At 39.2% G+C, this 16,991-nt stretch overlaps 3 protein-coding genes across 3 annotated transcripts; all 3 read right to left on the bottom strand.

Moving 5' to 3' along the window:
• Positions 1-1,508: 1,508 nt before the first annotated feature.
• Positions 1,509-2,447, bottom strand: LOC135337957 (uncharacterized). Its single transcript, XM_064533978.1, has one exon. It carries the CDS (start codon positions 2,445-2,447, stop codon positions 1,509-1,511), a length of 939 nt encoding a protein of 312 aa, XP_064390048.1.
• Positions 2,448-2,786: 339 nt separating this feature from the next.
• Positions 2,787-8,703, bottom strand: LOC135337956 (uncharacterized). Its single transcript, XM_064533976.1, has 2 exons — positions 8,603-8,703; positions 2,787-8,532 (listed from the first exon to the last, which is right to left on the bottom strand). Exon 2 carries the CDS (start codon positions 8,502-8,504, stop codon positions 2,796-2,798), a length of 5,709 nt encoding a protein of 1,902 aa, XP_064390046.1. The 5' UTR covers positions 8,505-8,532; positions 8,603-8,703; the 3' UTR covers positions 2,787-2,795.
• A 2,846-nt stretch (positions 8,704-11,549) lies between these two features.
• LOC135337780 (NACHT, LRR and PYD domains-containing protein 14-like) lies at positions 11,550-16,854 on the bottom strand. The gene is made up of 2 exons (XM_064533768.1): positions 16,705-16,854; positions 11,550-16,628 (listed from the first exon to the last, which is right to left on the bottom strand). The coding sequence occupies exon 2, from the start codon at positions 16,618-16,620 to the stop codon at positions 11,746-11,748; it is 4,875 nt and encodes a 1,624-aa protein (XP_064389838.1). The 5' UTR covers positions 16,621-16,628; positions 16,705-16,854; the 3' UTR covers positions 11,550-11,745.
• Between the last annotated feature and the right edge of the window lie 137 nt (positions 16,855-16,991).

Here is a 16,991-nt window from a genome sequence, read left to right as displayed (position 1 = left end):
TATCGTTTCTCGAGTTGAACGAATTTTTTACCCCACGAAACTTACCCGCTATACGGTAACCATTATAGATATGCCCTAACATAATGCAGTAATGGAATTGTGATTTTGCAATTATAAAGTTGATGATACTTACCATACCAAACACTCCAATTCATTTGCTGAGCTATGCTCTGTTTGCAGGCATGCAGGAACCTGTCAGGGTATAACAGAATTAATGATGTATTGATTTGCTCACTACTAAATAAATCAATATGCAGGCAGCTGTATGGTACTGCCAGAACAACTACTGCTATGACGATGGCATCATGCTGTGTTTCTGGCCGATAGACTGCATGCTAAAGGTAGGTGAGCTCATGAAGTCACTCTGCATTGCATGCTGGGTCTAACTAGTGGGTTTGAATGTATGTGAATAGCTGAATATAGTTTATATGTGATGTGGTAAGTGAGTGAGCCCCTCCCCCCTCCAGATCCTGGAGAAGCACAATGTTTTTTCAAATCCCCAAATTGTCCAGACAGTTGCCTTTATACGTATAGTCAGGTACAATGCAGTGTACTTACAGTTGCTTTCATTCTCCAAAACGCTGACAAGTCTGTGTTTAATCCGACTAGAGTTCAATATGAAACTAGGATTGGCCCAATTAAGGGAAAAACCTTAAAAGCGTGTAAACAAGAAATTTGGTGAGTGCATAACTCCAATCCGTTGCAACGAATTTCTGATCCTAATTGATTTATCTGTCACTATTAATAATTATTGTGATGCTATTATTACTATTATATAATGCAACTTATCAGCTAGCTGCATGTACATGTTCATGACGTTGTAATGGATTGGAGTTTATATGCACTCGCCGAATTTCTTGTTGCACAGTGTGTCTCAGCCACGCCCATCTCATACCACCGGTCCATCATTTAAAGATGGCGGAATTGTCTAGCTAATCCAACATAGCATATAACCGTGCATCAGATGTATTCGGACAGTAACATTACTTCCTGGTACCCATACCCGCTATAATTATATACTTGCCTCGTATCACCCAAATTGTTATTAATTGATCATGCGTTCAGGCAGAGAGTCACGTTACTGTCCGAATATTTCATGGTTATGCTACATTTGATGCACTCTCGTTACTATGGACCTTTGGGTAATTAAATATTAGTGTGCATAGTTAACGAGAGCACACAGTTCTTGTGTATAGTATACCCCATCAGTGAATTGAATGCTTATTGTATGCGTTCCACCTGATTATAATTATATATAGACTCATCCCCACGCCCACCTGTCGTTGAGCTTGTACCTGACATGTAGCACATCACATGACTTATGTGTCAATCTTCATGTGAACTGATCCTCTAGATTAATTGCACTTTCTTGACTTGTTTTGTGGCACGAAATTTACACAGAAAAGTAATACTGTACATAATTATAATGTTCTGGTAAAATGAGGGCGCATAGTTATACATGTACATACAAAAGCAGCTGTTTATTATTGTTAGTTCTTAGACAACGATTAATATGTGACAGCTAGAGCAGCAGCAATACTACAAACCACGTCTTCATTACGACCATTTGCTATAATTTTAATTGTGTTTTTGCTATTAAGTAGACATTTCAAAGCTGTGCAACACTCCTCTCCATACGGTCTATTAGCACGGACATCTAGTGTGGTGATGCGTGATGAACAAAGAGCATTGAAAAGATCTGTCCAACCTTTGTCTACTTCTGTATTCCCCATGAGAGAAAGTTCTCTCAAAGGAGATTCGCGTGTAAAAATAATTCCCTTAAATGCTTCATCTGTTAAACCACACCAATTAGCTTTCAAAACAGTTAGCACTTTATTTCGATAAATGAACTCTTTAAAAGCTAAAGATCCATCATTTCCAAGTCCTTCAGTCTTGTAAATAGCTAAATCTAAAGTGGTGATGGAGGTTGATGGGAGTGTTTGAAACATCAATACCGACATCTTGCCAGTAGTTTGGATACTGAGTTCTCTCAGGCTTTTATTATTTGATAAAGCACGAAAGAAATTTTCTGAATTGTCTTCTAACCTTATTTTTAAGACTTTTAGCTGCTTGCACTTTGTGACTATGTTTGAAAGTTGACTCACATTTTCATCGCTCAGAATACATTGCATTACATTAATCTCATGAAGATTTTGAGATGTCACTTTCATTGCACTGTTCACCGTATATTTGTTTTCTAACTTTAGGGCCACATCAGTTTCATTGAGTGAGAGTCCATCCTCCAATTGTTTGATTGATGTGTCACTTAGTTCACACGAGTCAAGTTTCAGTGTTTGCAAAGTTTGGGTGCTCTCAAGCATATCTCGAAAGTCCTTAGCGAAGCGTGTGAATTTCTCGTCAAAAAGTTCGACTACTATTAAACTAGTTTCAATTTTGCTATTTCCTACTGACATGAGTAGATCTTTAGATATAAATGATTCAACCATAACAATCGCTCCCTTTAGTTCTGGTGGCAACTTTTTTTTTTTTTTTTTTTTCTTTATAAAATTTAATGCAGAGCATAGGTGCGTACCAACTAGCAACTGAGAGCTAATATTAAGGTAGCCCTAACAAAAACAGCAAAAGGCAAAACAAAAAAACAACAAAAAAAAAAACAAAAACAAACAAAACAAACAAAAAAACACAAGTAACTAAAAAGTGCAGGCAGTGACAAGGACAGTGAAATACAAATTAATTAACAGACACAAAACTGTAAGTAAGGGCAAGCAGACAATTAATTATAAGTAAGTAATTAATTGAAACAATCCCGCACATGAGCCTTAAAACTAAGTAAACTACTTGCAGAGACAGCACTGCTTGGTAGGGAATTCCAGAGTGGAACCACATTTACGAAATGATGATTGATATGACAGTGTTTTGGCAAAGGGGATAAGTAGAGGTTGGTCATGATGGTAATGCCGAGGGTTAGGTTTCGGATTGGGTGTGAACCTTGATGAGTGGAGAATTGATTCCCCCCTGATGATCCTGCAGCACAGAGTTACTTTCTGTTGAGACCGTCTTGTGCTCAGAGAGGGCCAAGATAAACTAGCTAACAGAGGTAAGTATTGATCTGACCAGCGTTTGGTACAGAGTCGCGCTCCAAACTTCTTAACCGACTCCAACTGATTGATGGCACAAGAAGAAGAGGGGTCCCACACACTGCTACAGTAATCAAGGAGTGGGAGCACCAGTGATTTGTACAGGGAGGAAAGAGTGGACTGATCTGCTTGGTTGAAGTGCCTGTATAACAAGCCAAGTTTAGATTTTGCCTTAGCGCAGGTGTTGGAGATGTGGCTATTCCATTTTAGGTCTTTTGTGATGGTAACTCCAAGGTAGGACAAGGAGTTCACTTGTGTAATTTGACCTGAGTTTGTAGAGAGTATGATGGACGGGGGCTGTCTCTTTCTGGAGAGGAGTAGCAGTTTGGTTTTTGACTGATTGAGAGTGAGACCCGCAGTGTTGACCCAGTTGGCTATGGCATCAATATCTCCTTGAAGATCCAAGACGTCAAATTCATTTCTAATGGGGCTGTACAGGAGTATGTCGTCCGCATACAATAACAGCTGAGAGCCCGGAGAAAGAGGAATTCTTGTTAGGGGATCAATGTATAGGCTGAACAGAAGGGGGCCTAAGATGGACCCCTGTGGTACTCCAGAATTGACATTGGCGGTGGACGAAGAGTGACCATCCAGGACTACCTTCTGCTTCCTGTTTGTGAGGTAGCTAGTAAACCACTTATGTAGGCTGCCCGAGATGCCTGCTGACCAGAGAGTTTTCAGGAGGCCTTGGTGAGGGACTCTGTCGAAGGCTTTGCTCAGGTCAAAGAAAACAGCAGCTACACTAGAGCCATTGTCCAATGAGCGGTGCCAGTCATGAGTAGCATGGAGGATTGCCTCCTGGGTAGAACTGCCCCGCCTGAAGCCAAATTGAAGTGTTGAAAGAAGGTTGTTGGAAGTAAGATACTCCACTACCTTATTAAGAACAATGCGTTCCAGCACCTTTGATAGTAACGATAGTAATGAGATCGGACGGTAGTTTGACGCTAGTTTGGGGTCGCCTGCTTTAAATATTGGTGTTACATTAGAGGCTTTCCACTCTTCAGGAAAGACACCCGTCTCTATCGATTTGTTGAAAAGGTACGTGAAGAAATGATGGATGGAGGATGAGGTTTTGCGCAGCATGTGACTAGATATCCCGTCTGGCCCTGAGGCAGTTTTTAACTTTGTCCTAGACAGCAATGAAAGCACCTGGTCCGGAGAGCAGGAAATAGAGTCAAGGGAAGGTGAAACAGGAGCATCCCAAGGTGATGAAAGGACATCAGTGGTGTTAGATAGGCATGAGGTGAAGTGGGTGTTGAGCAAATTTGCTTTGCTGAACGGAGAGTCAGCAGTGATGGTACCGTTTGTCAAAGTATGTGGTATACGCTGCTTAGTTGGTGACAGCGCATGGTAAGTTGACCAAAAAAGTGGTAATATTGTTAGAATCGCACATAGACTGTCTGCGTGATTGTTGTCCTTATATATATACGTATCGACACGTGGCTCAATGTCAAAATAAACGAGGTTGTCATTGCGTAAAGACATTGTCAAATTTGAGAAATAAGATGTGGAAATCTCAGCACGCACATTTAGTGGCAAGTTATTTCGTAAGTGTATTAGACCCTCGTTGTCTATTTTGCTTCCTGGGAATTGTAATGTACGTAGGTTTCTCTTGTTTTGAAAAGTTGCTATTAATGATAAGATATCTTGTGCATGGAAGTGGTTCTTGTTAATTTGAAGATGTTGTATATACTCACTATTTTTGATAACATTGCAAAAACTCTCCCAAGCGTCACTTCCTAAGGAACTACATTGTGAACAGTTCTCAAAACTGCCTGGTTTACATAATGCAATAGTCCTTACTTTTTTAGGTTCAACAGACTTGAAAAAGTTCTGAATTACCCCCGAACATATTTGCATTGTATCAATCCGTATTTCACTTTTTCTTATGCATGTACTTGTACATGTAATGTCACTGTCGAAACTTGATTCTGATGTAGCAGATCCCATTTTTAGTTCCTGTAAGCTTTGTGCTCGTATCAATGTTTCACCTAAAAGTGACTGGCAGCATATTTTTTCCACTAACTTCAAATGTGGAATGTAAATGTTTTCCAGTTTGGAATCATTTCCGAAAAGTGCTATGAAAGAATTTGGGGAAATTCGAGCAGTTTCGAAGGTACTGAGATCTAGTCGTTTAGTTAGGCACAGTACTGGAATGTCTCTTTGTAAATGTTTCTTAGACACTAATAGTTCAATTTTATCGATAGTAAGACTGCATTGGGACAAGTTTATCTCATCCCACACGTGATCTTTGGGAGTTAGGGTGAGAAAGTTGGCTAAGACAAGGCAGTCGAATTGAGAAAGACTGTGCTCTGATAAGTCGAGTGAATTGGTCACCAGACAGGGCAAGAGCCAGTTGTACGTTGTTTGTTGGCTTTCGTATAGAAAATGGGCTAAGAATAAGAATCGAGATCTCTCCGTTGTTTTGTATTCATACGTCACACCTATTTCTATAGATTTCGGAGCTGGGAAGGCTTGTTCAACAGCAATAAAATTAAGTTTAGTCAATCCAGAGAGAAAGAGTAAAGTCATTCTAAATTTTTCTACATGCACTTTAGATGTAATAAATTGTTGTTTTTCTTTGTTGCTCTTTGTTCGTGCGAGATGTCTGGCAGCTAGAAACTCTTGAGTGGTTAAATGAAGGAACTGATAGTAATGAGCCTCTGTTTGTTCCTTATTGAAAGTCTTGATTAAGTTTAGTAGCCCTACAGATAATAATGATGTTGTATCTAGTTTTTGTCTGATCATGACTTCCTTATAATTGAAGACTAGCTTCTCTTGAGTCATTCCTGTGTATGCTAACTCACACAACGAGTCTAGATGCTCGATTATTGTAGCGGGAAAATCCTCGATATTATTTGCACATCTTATTTGTTCTTCTTGCTGAAACATTGTCGTCATGTGGTGTTTGACTGTGTATAGAATGAATACCTCATAGAGTTGAGTGAGTGTGTCGGGTAAAGTACCTTGTTGCTGGTAGACATACAATACAATCGTACAGTTTAGAGGTATATAGCATAGGGAGACAATATCCAATCTGTCCTTCAACATCTGTATTAATTCCTTTGATTTTTCCTTGTCTGTAATGTTCTGTTTAATACAATGTTCAATATCGTTTCTTTTGAATCCTAACACTTCAACATATCGATTGACACGGTTGATTTCCTGTAATGGGCCTGAGGCGTATGAGCGTGATGTAACCAGCACAGAACAGTTGTGTAGTTTATTCCCTCGAATGATTTCCCAGAAAATAGTATTCTTATCAGATCGTTGCTTACTGCTGAGTTCGTCAAATCCATCAAAGATGAACATGACTTCAGAACCAAACGTGCTCTTTATGTGCTTAAGGATTTTTTCTTTTTCATTTAGCTCAAAGTCGTCAGAGTTGAATAAGTCAGAAAATGTGGCAGCTATGTGACCTCTTAATTCCCTTAGTGGTTTAAGGATAACAATGTGATGGTCCTTGAGAAAGTTCCCTTGTGCCCAATCAATGCATATCTTCCTGCTGAGTGTGGTTTTACCTACTCCTGGCGCTCCGTCCATTACAACAGTGTACCTTTTTGATTTTTGATTTGGTTGTGAGGTTTCTTTAGAATCACCGGGTAGTTGCATGAAGATCTGCTCTAATGTAATCCCTTGCTTTCTCTCAGTAATATTGTCCACATTTCCAGTAGCGTACTCATACTCGATGGATCGTGTGTATTTAGCTTGAGGAAAATGGAGCTGTTTCTTCTCAATTAGAGCTAGTTTTGATGAAGTTTTCTTTTCCAAGGGTGGTGGCCAATCGTCTGGAAATGGTAACATATGTTTGTACTTGTCTTTGAGGAAGCTGGTGTACCTCACAACACATTCTGGAGTTGGTCCACTCCTAGACTGTGATCTACTTTGTGACATACTTTCTGGTGCATACTTTCGCTGCAATTTATCTGCCAAGGTGTTCTCTCCAACAGTAAGATTTCTTAAAGCTTTTATAATTTTTGTCCAAGTCAATTTGGTGGTATCTTTTTGTTTTGTTAGGGCGTCCCTCAAACAAGCTTCACATTCCTCTTTATTATAGAGTTTTATGCTATTGAGGGTACCTGTATCAAGGCCCAGGGCTAGGCCTAGGTTGTACCATTTTGCACGGACTTCGAAAAGTGTTTCGTGTATTTGGTTAAAATTTAGTTTTGTTTGACTTGAACTTGCTATCAAATGATGTTGTCTTGTGTCATCATCAGTTTCGCTACAGTCACCATCAGATTGCTGTGAGTTGTCACTGTCATACTGCTGTATAAATGTACTATCACTATAATCACTCTCGTACTGACGTGAGCTACCAGCCAACTGTTTAGGGGTAACACGTTGCAAGGTAGAGCCTCTGGTTCTAGAAGACACCCGTTTAGGGCTGGCTAGTGTACCTGTACAACTAGCATCTTGCGAAGCGGAGCTTGGTCGGCACCTTTTTCTAGTAGGTGTCTGTTTAGGGCTGTTGTGGGAAACCCTTTTAGTTGGTGGAATGTCTGCACCTTGAGGTTGGCCCTTTTTGGCCCTAGTTCTAGTAAGCAAATGTTTGAGGCGTCTATCCTGAACTCTTTTAGCTCGTAGAATATTTGCACCTTTCAAAGTGAAGCTAGGAGGTTGGCCCCTGGTTCTAGAAGATACCCGTTTAGGGCTGGCTAGTGGAATACCTGCACAACTAGAATCTTGCAAAGCGGAGCTTAGTTGGCATCTTTTTCTAGTAGATGTCCGTTTAGGGCTGTTGTGGCAAACCCTTTTAGCTGGTGAAGTGTCTGCACCTTGAGGTTGGCCCTTTTTTGCCCTGGTTCTAGTAAGGAAACGTTTAAGGCTTCTATCCTGAACTGATGGAATATTTGCACCTTTCAAAGTGAAGCTAGGAGGTTGGCCCCTGGTTCTAGTAGACACCCGTTTAGGGCTGGCTAGTGGAATACCTGCACAACTAGAATCTTGCAAAGAGCTTGGTTGGCACATTTTTCTAGTAGATGTCTGTTTAGGGCTGTTGTGGCAAACCTTTTTAGCTGGTGGAATGTTAGCACCTTTCCGTGGCAAAGTGGAGCTAGGTTGGCCCATTTTATCCTTGGTTCTAGCAAACAAACTTTTAAGGCTACTATCCTGATGAACTCTTTTAACTTGTGGAATATTTGCACCTTTCAAAGTAGAGCCATGAGTACAAACATTTGACTGGGTAGCTAGTTGTATTTTCGGGATACAGATAGTTGGTTGTAAACGAGTATTAGCCAAAAATCGAGTACTAAAGACCGTTTCATTAACATGTTGTTCTCTTATTGGGTGTGGAGTACTCACGGTTAGTGGTAAAGTATTTGTGTGTTGAGCTGACAGACTGTGACTGCTCACTTTTTGCGGCTGTTCATTCTCTTGTTCCCCTTGTGTCGATTGAGATAGACCCATAGTGTTCGTGTGTTCCCTCAAGCAATAGCTATTATATGTAGTAAGAAAATAGCAAGTAATACTCACACTGCTTATAAGTCTTATTAGCTGGCACTTACATTTTGTGTAAATTGGACTTTGAATTCTTGTGTTTAGATTAATGTTGTACAGTGCCTAATAGTATAAATTATGCCACGGGTATAAAATTGGCTACATAATTATGTAGACTAAGAGTCTGTGTTTATTTTGTCTCCATGGTTTTAGGTAACTTGAGTCAATGAGTATCATTAGCACATCGTGAATATCGTTAGTACATGACTGGACAACATTATTTTACTGAACCCGTGACTTGTTTAGGATTTGTGCATTAGAGTAGTTATACCTGAGGTCGTGCCGCGGCCAGTGGGTATAATAGCTAGTAGTCCAGTCCGTTGGTTTGTCTGTTTGTTTGTTTGACGTTTGTCTGTTTGTAATTTATGAGCCTGCTCACCTGGATGCCATAGCTCTGCCTTTACAGCTTTTCAGTTAATGGTACCAAATTACATGCATCTACTGACTGCAGAATATTTATTATTGCTCCCATGGGGATGCTATCACTATAATATTATGTTGACACTAGTCAAACCAAACCAACAGTGATGGTCACAATTAAGGTGCTCACAATGTTGGAGGTGTGGTTGATAAAGTGTTTGTGCACAGCATCTCAGACCCCCCACCGGCTGCTGAGAGGTTGTCTACTCAAGACAACAAGGAGCTGGTGTTTGAGATCTGTGAACTGGTTAACACTGTACAATAAACATTATTACCCGAGGCGCGCGTGGGCGACCACGGATAATCCTTTCCAGGTCGTTCGCAACCGTGGGAAAGGGTCATCACTTTAGTTTGAATTTGTGGTCAGCCGGCCCAACCTATGCACGGCGTCCTATCGCGCATTGATATCTGACGCATGCTCGTTTAAACAAAACAATGGTCACATGAGAATCCCTGGCATGTCGTGAATACCTCGTGAGGTAGTAGTGCGTTGTGTGTACATGCATGTAGTAACTAACAGGAACACATAGTTTCTCTGGATAGTTGTTATCTATGCATGTGTGTTATATAGTGTGGTACATGTACAAACTGACAAACACACAAGGGATATGTACAGTGTATACGCTACTCCAAGTGCTGTATGATAATGATATTCATAGAGAAATCAATCCCACAGCTACCATAATTATAATGCTGTGCAAACCACTTAGACAATTATAGCCTTTTACGATTAGATATCTTGCTATAATCTTTATAGCGTCTATGGTATTCATAAGTGAAAAACCTTTGCAAATCACACATTTTTTGCAATCTATAACCTTTGCTTTCTGGCAACTATCATTTTGTCATACAAAATACATTAATTATAGTACCAATTTTGTAATTTGCAATAAAACATTTAACAGTACCACCATTGTTGATGGTAATATAGATGTGATGGTACCAAATCTATGTTAATCAGAATCCTGATAATCATGCTCTCTTGTACATGTTTTAAAGACCAGGGGGAGTTGGTATGCTAATGAGATTCATTACTATACTGTTTCCCTTGCAAAGCGCATTATGACGATTTTTACCCAAATGAATTGTGATTTTTGAAATTGATGATCAAAAATAAATGTTGTGTTACCGTACATCGGGATTTTCATGAGGTGCAAATTTCGCGTTTTTGCAGAAGCCGCCAAAATTAAAACTGGGATAAACTTTTAATTTAAAAATTAGATCTCACGAACATTTCTGCTGAGGGCTCTGGAGCCTAATAGCGAAAATTTCCCGCTATACGGTATGAGGTTTCTCTGTCAGTGACTGCATGCATGTGTGGTGTATATCCCTAGTCCATGGCCAGTGACCATGCTGTGTAATAATGTGTAATTGTCAGGTTCTCGTGTATCTATGTTCACGTGTACCCGATCTCTTCTCTCCCCTACAGTTTTGGCGTTCTCTCAACCTGGCCACACCCACTCTGGTAATGCCCACTCCCTTTACTCAGTGACCCCCTCCCCACACCACTGAGTATCTCAACGTTGTCATCTCGGTAAGGTCCAATAGAGTATGCCAAAAGTTCATATCTAAGAGCTCTCATATCGAACGTTGCGTAACCGTAAATCATAAGTTACCGTGACTTCCTGCCTAGTATCTGACCAATACTGCCACTACTCGAGGCCAACTTGCATATAATAATAAGTTATAATTATGCCTCGGTGCGCATGCGCAAGCGAAATATATATGGTAGTGTGTTTGTGTGTGTCTGTGTAGACTGCTACAGCTGCTCAAGGATCAATCAAGTGCAAGTAAGAGTTTCTATAGGCTTCTAGTCGTTTACTTGGATTTTAATTCGTGGATTTGCAAAATAATGCTTGTTCTCGAGTGATGCCTAGTTTAGCTTACTTGGAATGCCTTTTCAGAAGAGTGTGTACTGTAGCAAAACTTGTCCATAGAGTGTTGCTACTCTAGATCTAGTTAGTAATTAGCAGGCTCTGCACTAAACGCCAGTTTGGCATCAATCGTTTTTAACAACAATCTTGGTCGATTATTACCCACTCTTCGAGATTCTGGACTTCTGATTTGAGTGTTTCCCTGCGATTCTGGATTCTTCCTGCACACAGCAAAATTAATCAATGCAACATGCATGATAATTATAATGTGTGATATGCCGTGTGTATAAAAGCTATTAGTATCTTTTATGTAGCTTTGGCACCTCCACCGAGGCATCAGCACCTTATTGATCAGGCAGGAAGTCACGTTACTGTCCAAATATTTCATGGATATGCTACGTTTGATCACTCTCTCTCTCTTTATTATGGACCCTTGGGTAATTAAATATTTGGTATGCGTAGTTAACGAGAGCTATAGCACACAGTTTATTGTGTAGTGTATAGTACCCCATCAGTTATTTATCATGTTATTGTATGGTTGCACCTGATTATAATTATAGCCTCATCCCCACGCCAACCTGTTGTTGAGCTTGTACCTGACACTGATGTAGCACATCACATGACTTATGTGTCAATCTTCATGTGAATCGATCCTATAAAATTGCACTTTCAATCTGTTTTGTGACAGAAATTTACACAGAAAATTAATACTGTACATACGATGTTCTTGTAAAAATAATGAGGGTGCATATTTATACATGTACATACAAAAAGCAGCTGTTTAGTTCTTGTTCAGTTTAGTATTATAAGAGGGTGGACACTGGACAGTGTGTGTTTAAGTGCATGGTGGCTGAGTATCAGACGCTGTTCTGAATGTTGTACTCCTTATCAGTATATTCAAGTTCCTCGATCTCGTTCTCTAGTTGTTCTTGTAACTTTCTAACAGTTAAATTTAGGACAGGTTTTCTCTGAATGTACGCTATTGCAAATTCTTTTAAATTGCACTCAATCAATTCATCGTCAATGTTTAGGTTTTGAAGGTCTCGGTTGTGTTTTAGCATTTCACACAAAGATTTAGCGATCTTTAAGTTCTTTTTTTTCTTGCGTTGTGTATTAATACAGTGTAGTGTTTCTAACCTTGTATTTTTATATAAACTTTCAAACAATTTTATCCATCCCTGAATGCTTAAACCGTATGTGCCAATTTTTAGTTCCCCCAACGAGCAATTTTGTGACAAAGCATCAGCAATACAACGAACCATTTCATTATTGCAAAGCTGACTAATTCTTAGAACGATTAATGTTTCGTTTTTTAAGAGTAGACAATTCAAAGCTGTGCAACATTCCTCTCCATACAATTTATTACCACTGATGTCTAGTGTGGTGATGCGTGATGAACAAAGAGCATTGAAAAGTTCTGCCCAACCTTTGTCAACACTAATATATAATCCGAAATAAAGTTCTCTCAAAGGAGATTCGTGTGTAAAAGTGATTCCCCTGAATGCTTCATTTGTTAGACCACATCTGTTAACTCTCAAAACAGTTAGCACTTTATTTCGATGAATGAACTCCTTAAACGCTAAAGATCCCTCATTTCCAAGTACTTCTTTCAAAACTGCGAAATCTAAAGTGGTGATGGAGGTTGATGGGAGTGTTTGAAACAGCAATACTGACATCTTACTAGTAGTGTGGATACTGAGTTCTCTCAGGTTTTGATTATCTGATAGAGCATGAAAGAAAGACTCTGAATTGTCTTCTAAGCATACTTTTAATACTTGTAGCTGCTTGCATTTTGTGACTATCTCTAAAAGTTGCCTCATATCTTCTTCGCTCAGAATACATACTTCTACATTAAGCTCATGAAGATTTTGCGACCTCACTTTAAGTGCATTATTCAGCGTGTATTCATAATCTAACTTCAGTGCCACAGCTTCATTGAGTGAGAGTCCATCCTCCAAATGTTTAATTGAAGTGTCGTTTAGTCCGCATAAGTCAAGTTTTAGGGTTTGTAAACTTTTTGTTTCTTTAAGCTTATCTCGAAAGTCCCCAGCAAATTTTGTGAATTGTTCATCAAAAAGATTAGCTACTGTCAAACTAGTTACGATTTTGCTATTTCCTACTGACCTGAGTAAAGCCTTAGACATGAATGATTTAGTGCTGACAGTCACTCCATGTAGTTCCGGTGGCAAATCCCCTTCCAGCAAGGGTGTAAATAGATCCGTTGATTGAGCAAGATGCATGACGTCATTATCGTCATAAAACTTAATGTCGTGAGGTAACGGCCCGATGCTTACACAAACATACTTGTCTTTGTGTATTAATGTTGTCAAATTCGTTTGGTAGTTAAATGAGCCAATATGAGCAAGTACATTCACTGGCATGTTATTTCGGAAGTGTATTAGACCCTCGTGGCTTATTTTACTTCCAGGTATTTGTAAAGTTTGTAGGTTTCTCTTGTTTTGCAAAGCTGCCATAAGTGATGAAATATCATGTGCATTGAATTGGCTCTTGTTAATTTTAATGAGTTTTATTTTCTTACTATTTTTGATGACATAGCATAAACTCTCCCAAGCGTCACTTCCAGAGCTAGCACATTGCGAACAGTCCTCAAACCCGTCTGGATTACATAATGCGATTATCTTTACTTTTTCCAGCTGAATGAATTCAAACAATTTTTGAATCATGCCCGAACATATCTGTGTTTCTGAAATCCATAGTTCACTTTTTGTTATCACATCGGTCCGTATTCTTTGTCTATCAGATCCCATTTTTAATTCCTGTAAGCTTTGTGTTCGTAGTAATGCTTCACCTAAAGGAGATATGCAGCATACTTTTTCTTCAAACTTCAAACATGGAGCGTAAACATTTTCCAGTTTTGAATCTTTTTCAAAAAGTAATGAAAATGAAGTTTGGGAAATTCGAGCATCTGAACAGATATCTAGTTGTTTGGTTAGGCACAGTACTGAAATGTCTCTTTCGGAATGTTTCTTAGATAGTAATAGTTCAATTTTCTCAGTACTAAGACTGCATTTAGACAACTTTATCTCATCCCACACGTGATCTTTGGAAGTTAGGGCGAGAAAGTTGGCCAAGAGAAGGCAGTCGAACTGTGAGAGACTTTGCCCTGACAAGTTGAGTGAATTGGTCACCAGACAGGGCAAGAGCCAGTTGTATGTTGTTTGACAGCTTTCGTATAGAAGATGAGCTAGGAATAAGAATTGAGATCTGTCTTGTTTTCGCAGAGATCTGGTTTGGGTTTTGTATTTATGTTCCCCACCAGTGTCTATTGATTTCGGATCTGGGAAGGTTTGTTCAATGGGAAGAAAATCAAGTTGAGTCAATCCAGAGAGAAAGAGTAAAGTCATTCTAAATCTATCATCACCAAATTTGGATTTAATAAACTCTAGTTTGTCTTTGTTGCTCTTTGTTAGTGCGAGATGTCTGGCAGCTAGAAACTCTTGAATGGTTAAATGAAGGAACTGATAGTAATAAGCCTTTGTTTGTTTTTTGTTGAAAGTCTCGATCAAGTTTAGTAGTCCTAAAGATAATGTTGGTGTATCAAATTCCTGTGTGACTTCCTTATATTTGAAGACTAACTTGTCTTGAGTCATTCCTGTGTATGCTAACTCACATAACGAGTCTAGACAATCGATTATTGTAGCGGGAAAATCCTCAATATTATTTGCATATTGTATTTCATTTATGTCAGGTTTGTAATGTTTGACTGTGTACAGAATGAATACCTCATAGAGTTGTGTGAGTGTGTCGGGTAAAGTACCTTGTTGCTGGTAGACATACAATACAATCCTACAGTTTAGAGGTATATAGCATAGGGAGACAATATCCAATCTGTCCTTCAACATCTGTATTAGCTTCTCTGATTTTTCCTTGACTGTAATGTTCTCTTTAATACAACGTTCAATGTCCTTTCTTTTAAAGCCTAACACTTCAACATGTCGATTGACACGATTGATATTTTCTAGTGGGCGTGAGGCGTATGAGCGTGATGTAACCAGCACGGAACAGTTGTGTAAGCAATTTCCTCGAATAATTTCCCAGAAAATTGTCTCCTTATCAGATCGTTGTTGCTCACTGCTTAGCTCGTCAAATCCGTCAAAGATGAACATGACTCCCAAACCTGATGTCTCCTGTATGTACTTTACGATTTGCTTCCTTAGTCTAGGGTCGTCAGCTTTTAGTATGTCAGTGAGTGAGACAGCTGTGTGACCGTTTAGTTCCCTTAGTGGTTTGAGGATAACAATGTGATGGTCCTTAAGGAGCTTCCCTTGTGCCCAATCAATGCATATCTTCCTACTGAGTGTGGTTTTTCCTACTCCTGGCGCTCCGTCCATTACAACAATGTACCTGTTTGGTGTAGAATCACTAGGTAGTGGCTGAAAGATTTTCTCTAATGTAGTCGTTTGCTTTCTCTCAACAATATTGTCCACATTTCCAATAGCGTAGTCATACTCGATTGATTGTGTGTGCTTAGCTTGAGGTAAACAAATCTGTTTCTTTCTCTCTCTCTCAATTAGAGCTAGTTTTGTAAACTTCTTTTTCAGTGGTGGTGGCCAATCGTCTGGAAAAGTTGGCATCTGCTTGTACTTGTCTTTGAGGAAGCTGGCGTACCTCACAACACATTCTGGAGTTGGTTCACTACTAGGCTGAGAGCTACTTTGTGACATACATTCTGGCGCATACTTGGTTTGAATTTTATTAGCCAGCTGGTGTTTTCCAACAATAAGATTTCTTAAAGCTTTTATAATTTCTGTCCAAGTTAATTTGGTGGTATTGTCTCGTTGTTTTAGGGCTTCCCTCAAACAATCTTCACATTCTTTATTATTGTGTTTTATGCTATCGAGGGTACCTATATCAAGTCCCAAGGCTAGGCCTAGGTTGTACCATTTTGCACGGGCTTCGAAAAGTGTTTCGTATATTTTGTTGAAATCTAGCATTGTTTGACTTGAACAGCTTGCTATTAAATGATGTTGTCTTGTGTCATCATCAGTTTTGCTACATTCACCGTCACATTGCTGTGAGCTGTCACTCTCATACTGCTGTATAAATGTACTATCACTATCATCACTCTCGTACTGACGTGAGCTACCTGCCAACTGTTGAGGGTTATCAAGGTGAACCCGTGGAATATCTGTAGAAGTAGCACCTTTCAAATTAGAGTTTGGTTTGCAGTTTTTTCTTTTGCTTCTAGTAGAGAACCGTTTCCTAGCTAGTGTAGAGTGGGATTGTTTGGATATTTCACGTTCAGAATTTTTTTCTTTTAGAGGATAAGGAATACTAACGTTTAATCGAGTATCTCGTTGTGTTCTTATTTGATACGGTATGCTGACAATTAGTTGTGAGGGAGTATCAGCAGAAATCCGAGTATCATTAGAGGCTGTTTCATTGATATGTTGTTCTCTTGCAATACTCACAATTAGTGGTGAAGTTAGAGGATATGGAATACTAACGATAGGTTTTTTTAACCGAGTATTTCGTTGTGCTCTTATTGGATACGGTATACTGACAATTAATTGTGAGGGAGTATCAGCAGAAAACTGAGTATCATTAGAGGCTGTTTCATTGATATGTTGTTCTCTGATTGAGTCTGCAATACTCACAATTAGTGGTGAAGTAGTTGTGTGTTGAGCTGACACACTGTGACTTCTCTCTTGTTGTGGCTGTTCATTCTCTTGTTCTTCTTGCGTCGATTGAGATTGATCCATTGCATTCATGCAGCTAGCTGTTAAGTTGTGAGGAAATAGCAAATAATACACACACTGCTTATAGTTATGTCTTATTAGCTGAGATGCACTTACATTTTGTGGGAGTTGGAGAACGTTCACTTTGAATTATTGTGTTTAGGTTGGCTGCATAATTACAGTGCCTATCTTGTTATAGTAATTCGTACATTACAATCGGCTACATAATTATAAGCTAAGAGCTAGTGTATCAGTTTTTTTCGTTTCCATGGTTTTCTCCAAACAAATATTAGTCACTTGATTCAATGACTATCATTAGCATCGTGAATATCGTCATTATCAATTGAACTGTGAACTCAATTATTATTCAGGTTCGTATATTAGAGTAGTTGAGCCGTGTGAGT

The sequence above is a fragment of the Halichondria panicea genome, chromosome 6, assembly GCF_963675165.1.
Source record: "Halichondria panicea chromosome 6, odHalPani1.1, whole genome shotgun sequence".
Lineage (NCBI taxonomy): Eukaryota > Metazoa > Porifera > Demospongiae > Suberitida > Halichondriidae > Halichondria > Halichondria panicea.
The sequence above is the reverse complement of the archived record's forward strand: the minus strand, read 5'-3'. Positions and strand labels throughout refer to the sequence as shown.

What these genes read in the sequence shown, in the direction of transcription:
- LOC135337957 (XM_064533978.1), bottom strand. Translation starts at nt 2,447, where the DNA reads ATGGTTGAATCATTTATATCTAAAGATCTACTCATGTCAGTAGGAAAT.
- LOC135337956 (XM_064533976.1), bottom strand. Translation starts at nt 8,504, where the DNA reads ATGGGTCTATCTCAATCGACACAAGGGGAACAAGAGAATGAACAGCCG.
- LOC135337780 (XM_064533768.1), bottom strand. Translation starts at nt 16,620, where the DNA reads ATGAATGCAATGGATCAATCTCAATCGACGCAAGAAGAACAAGAGAAT.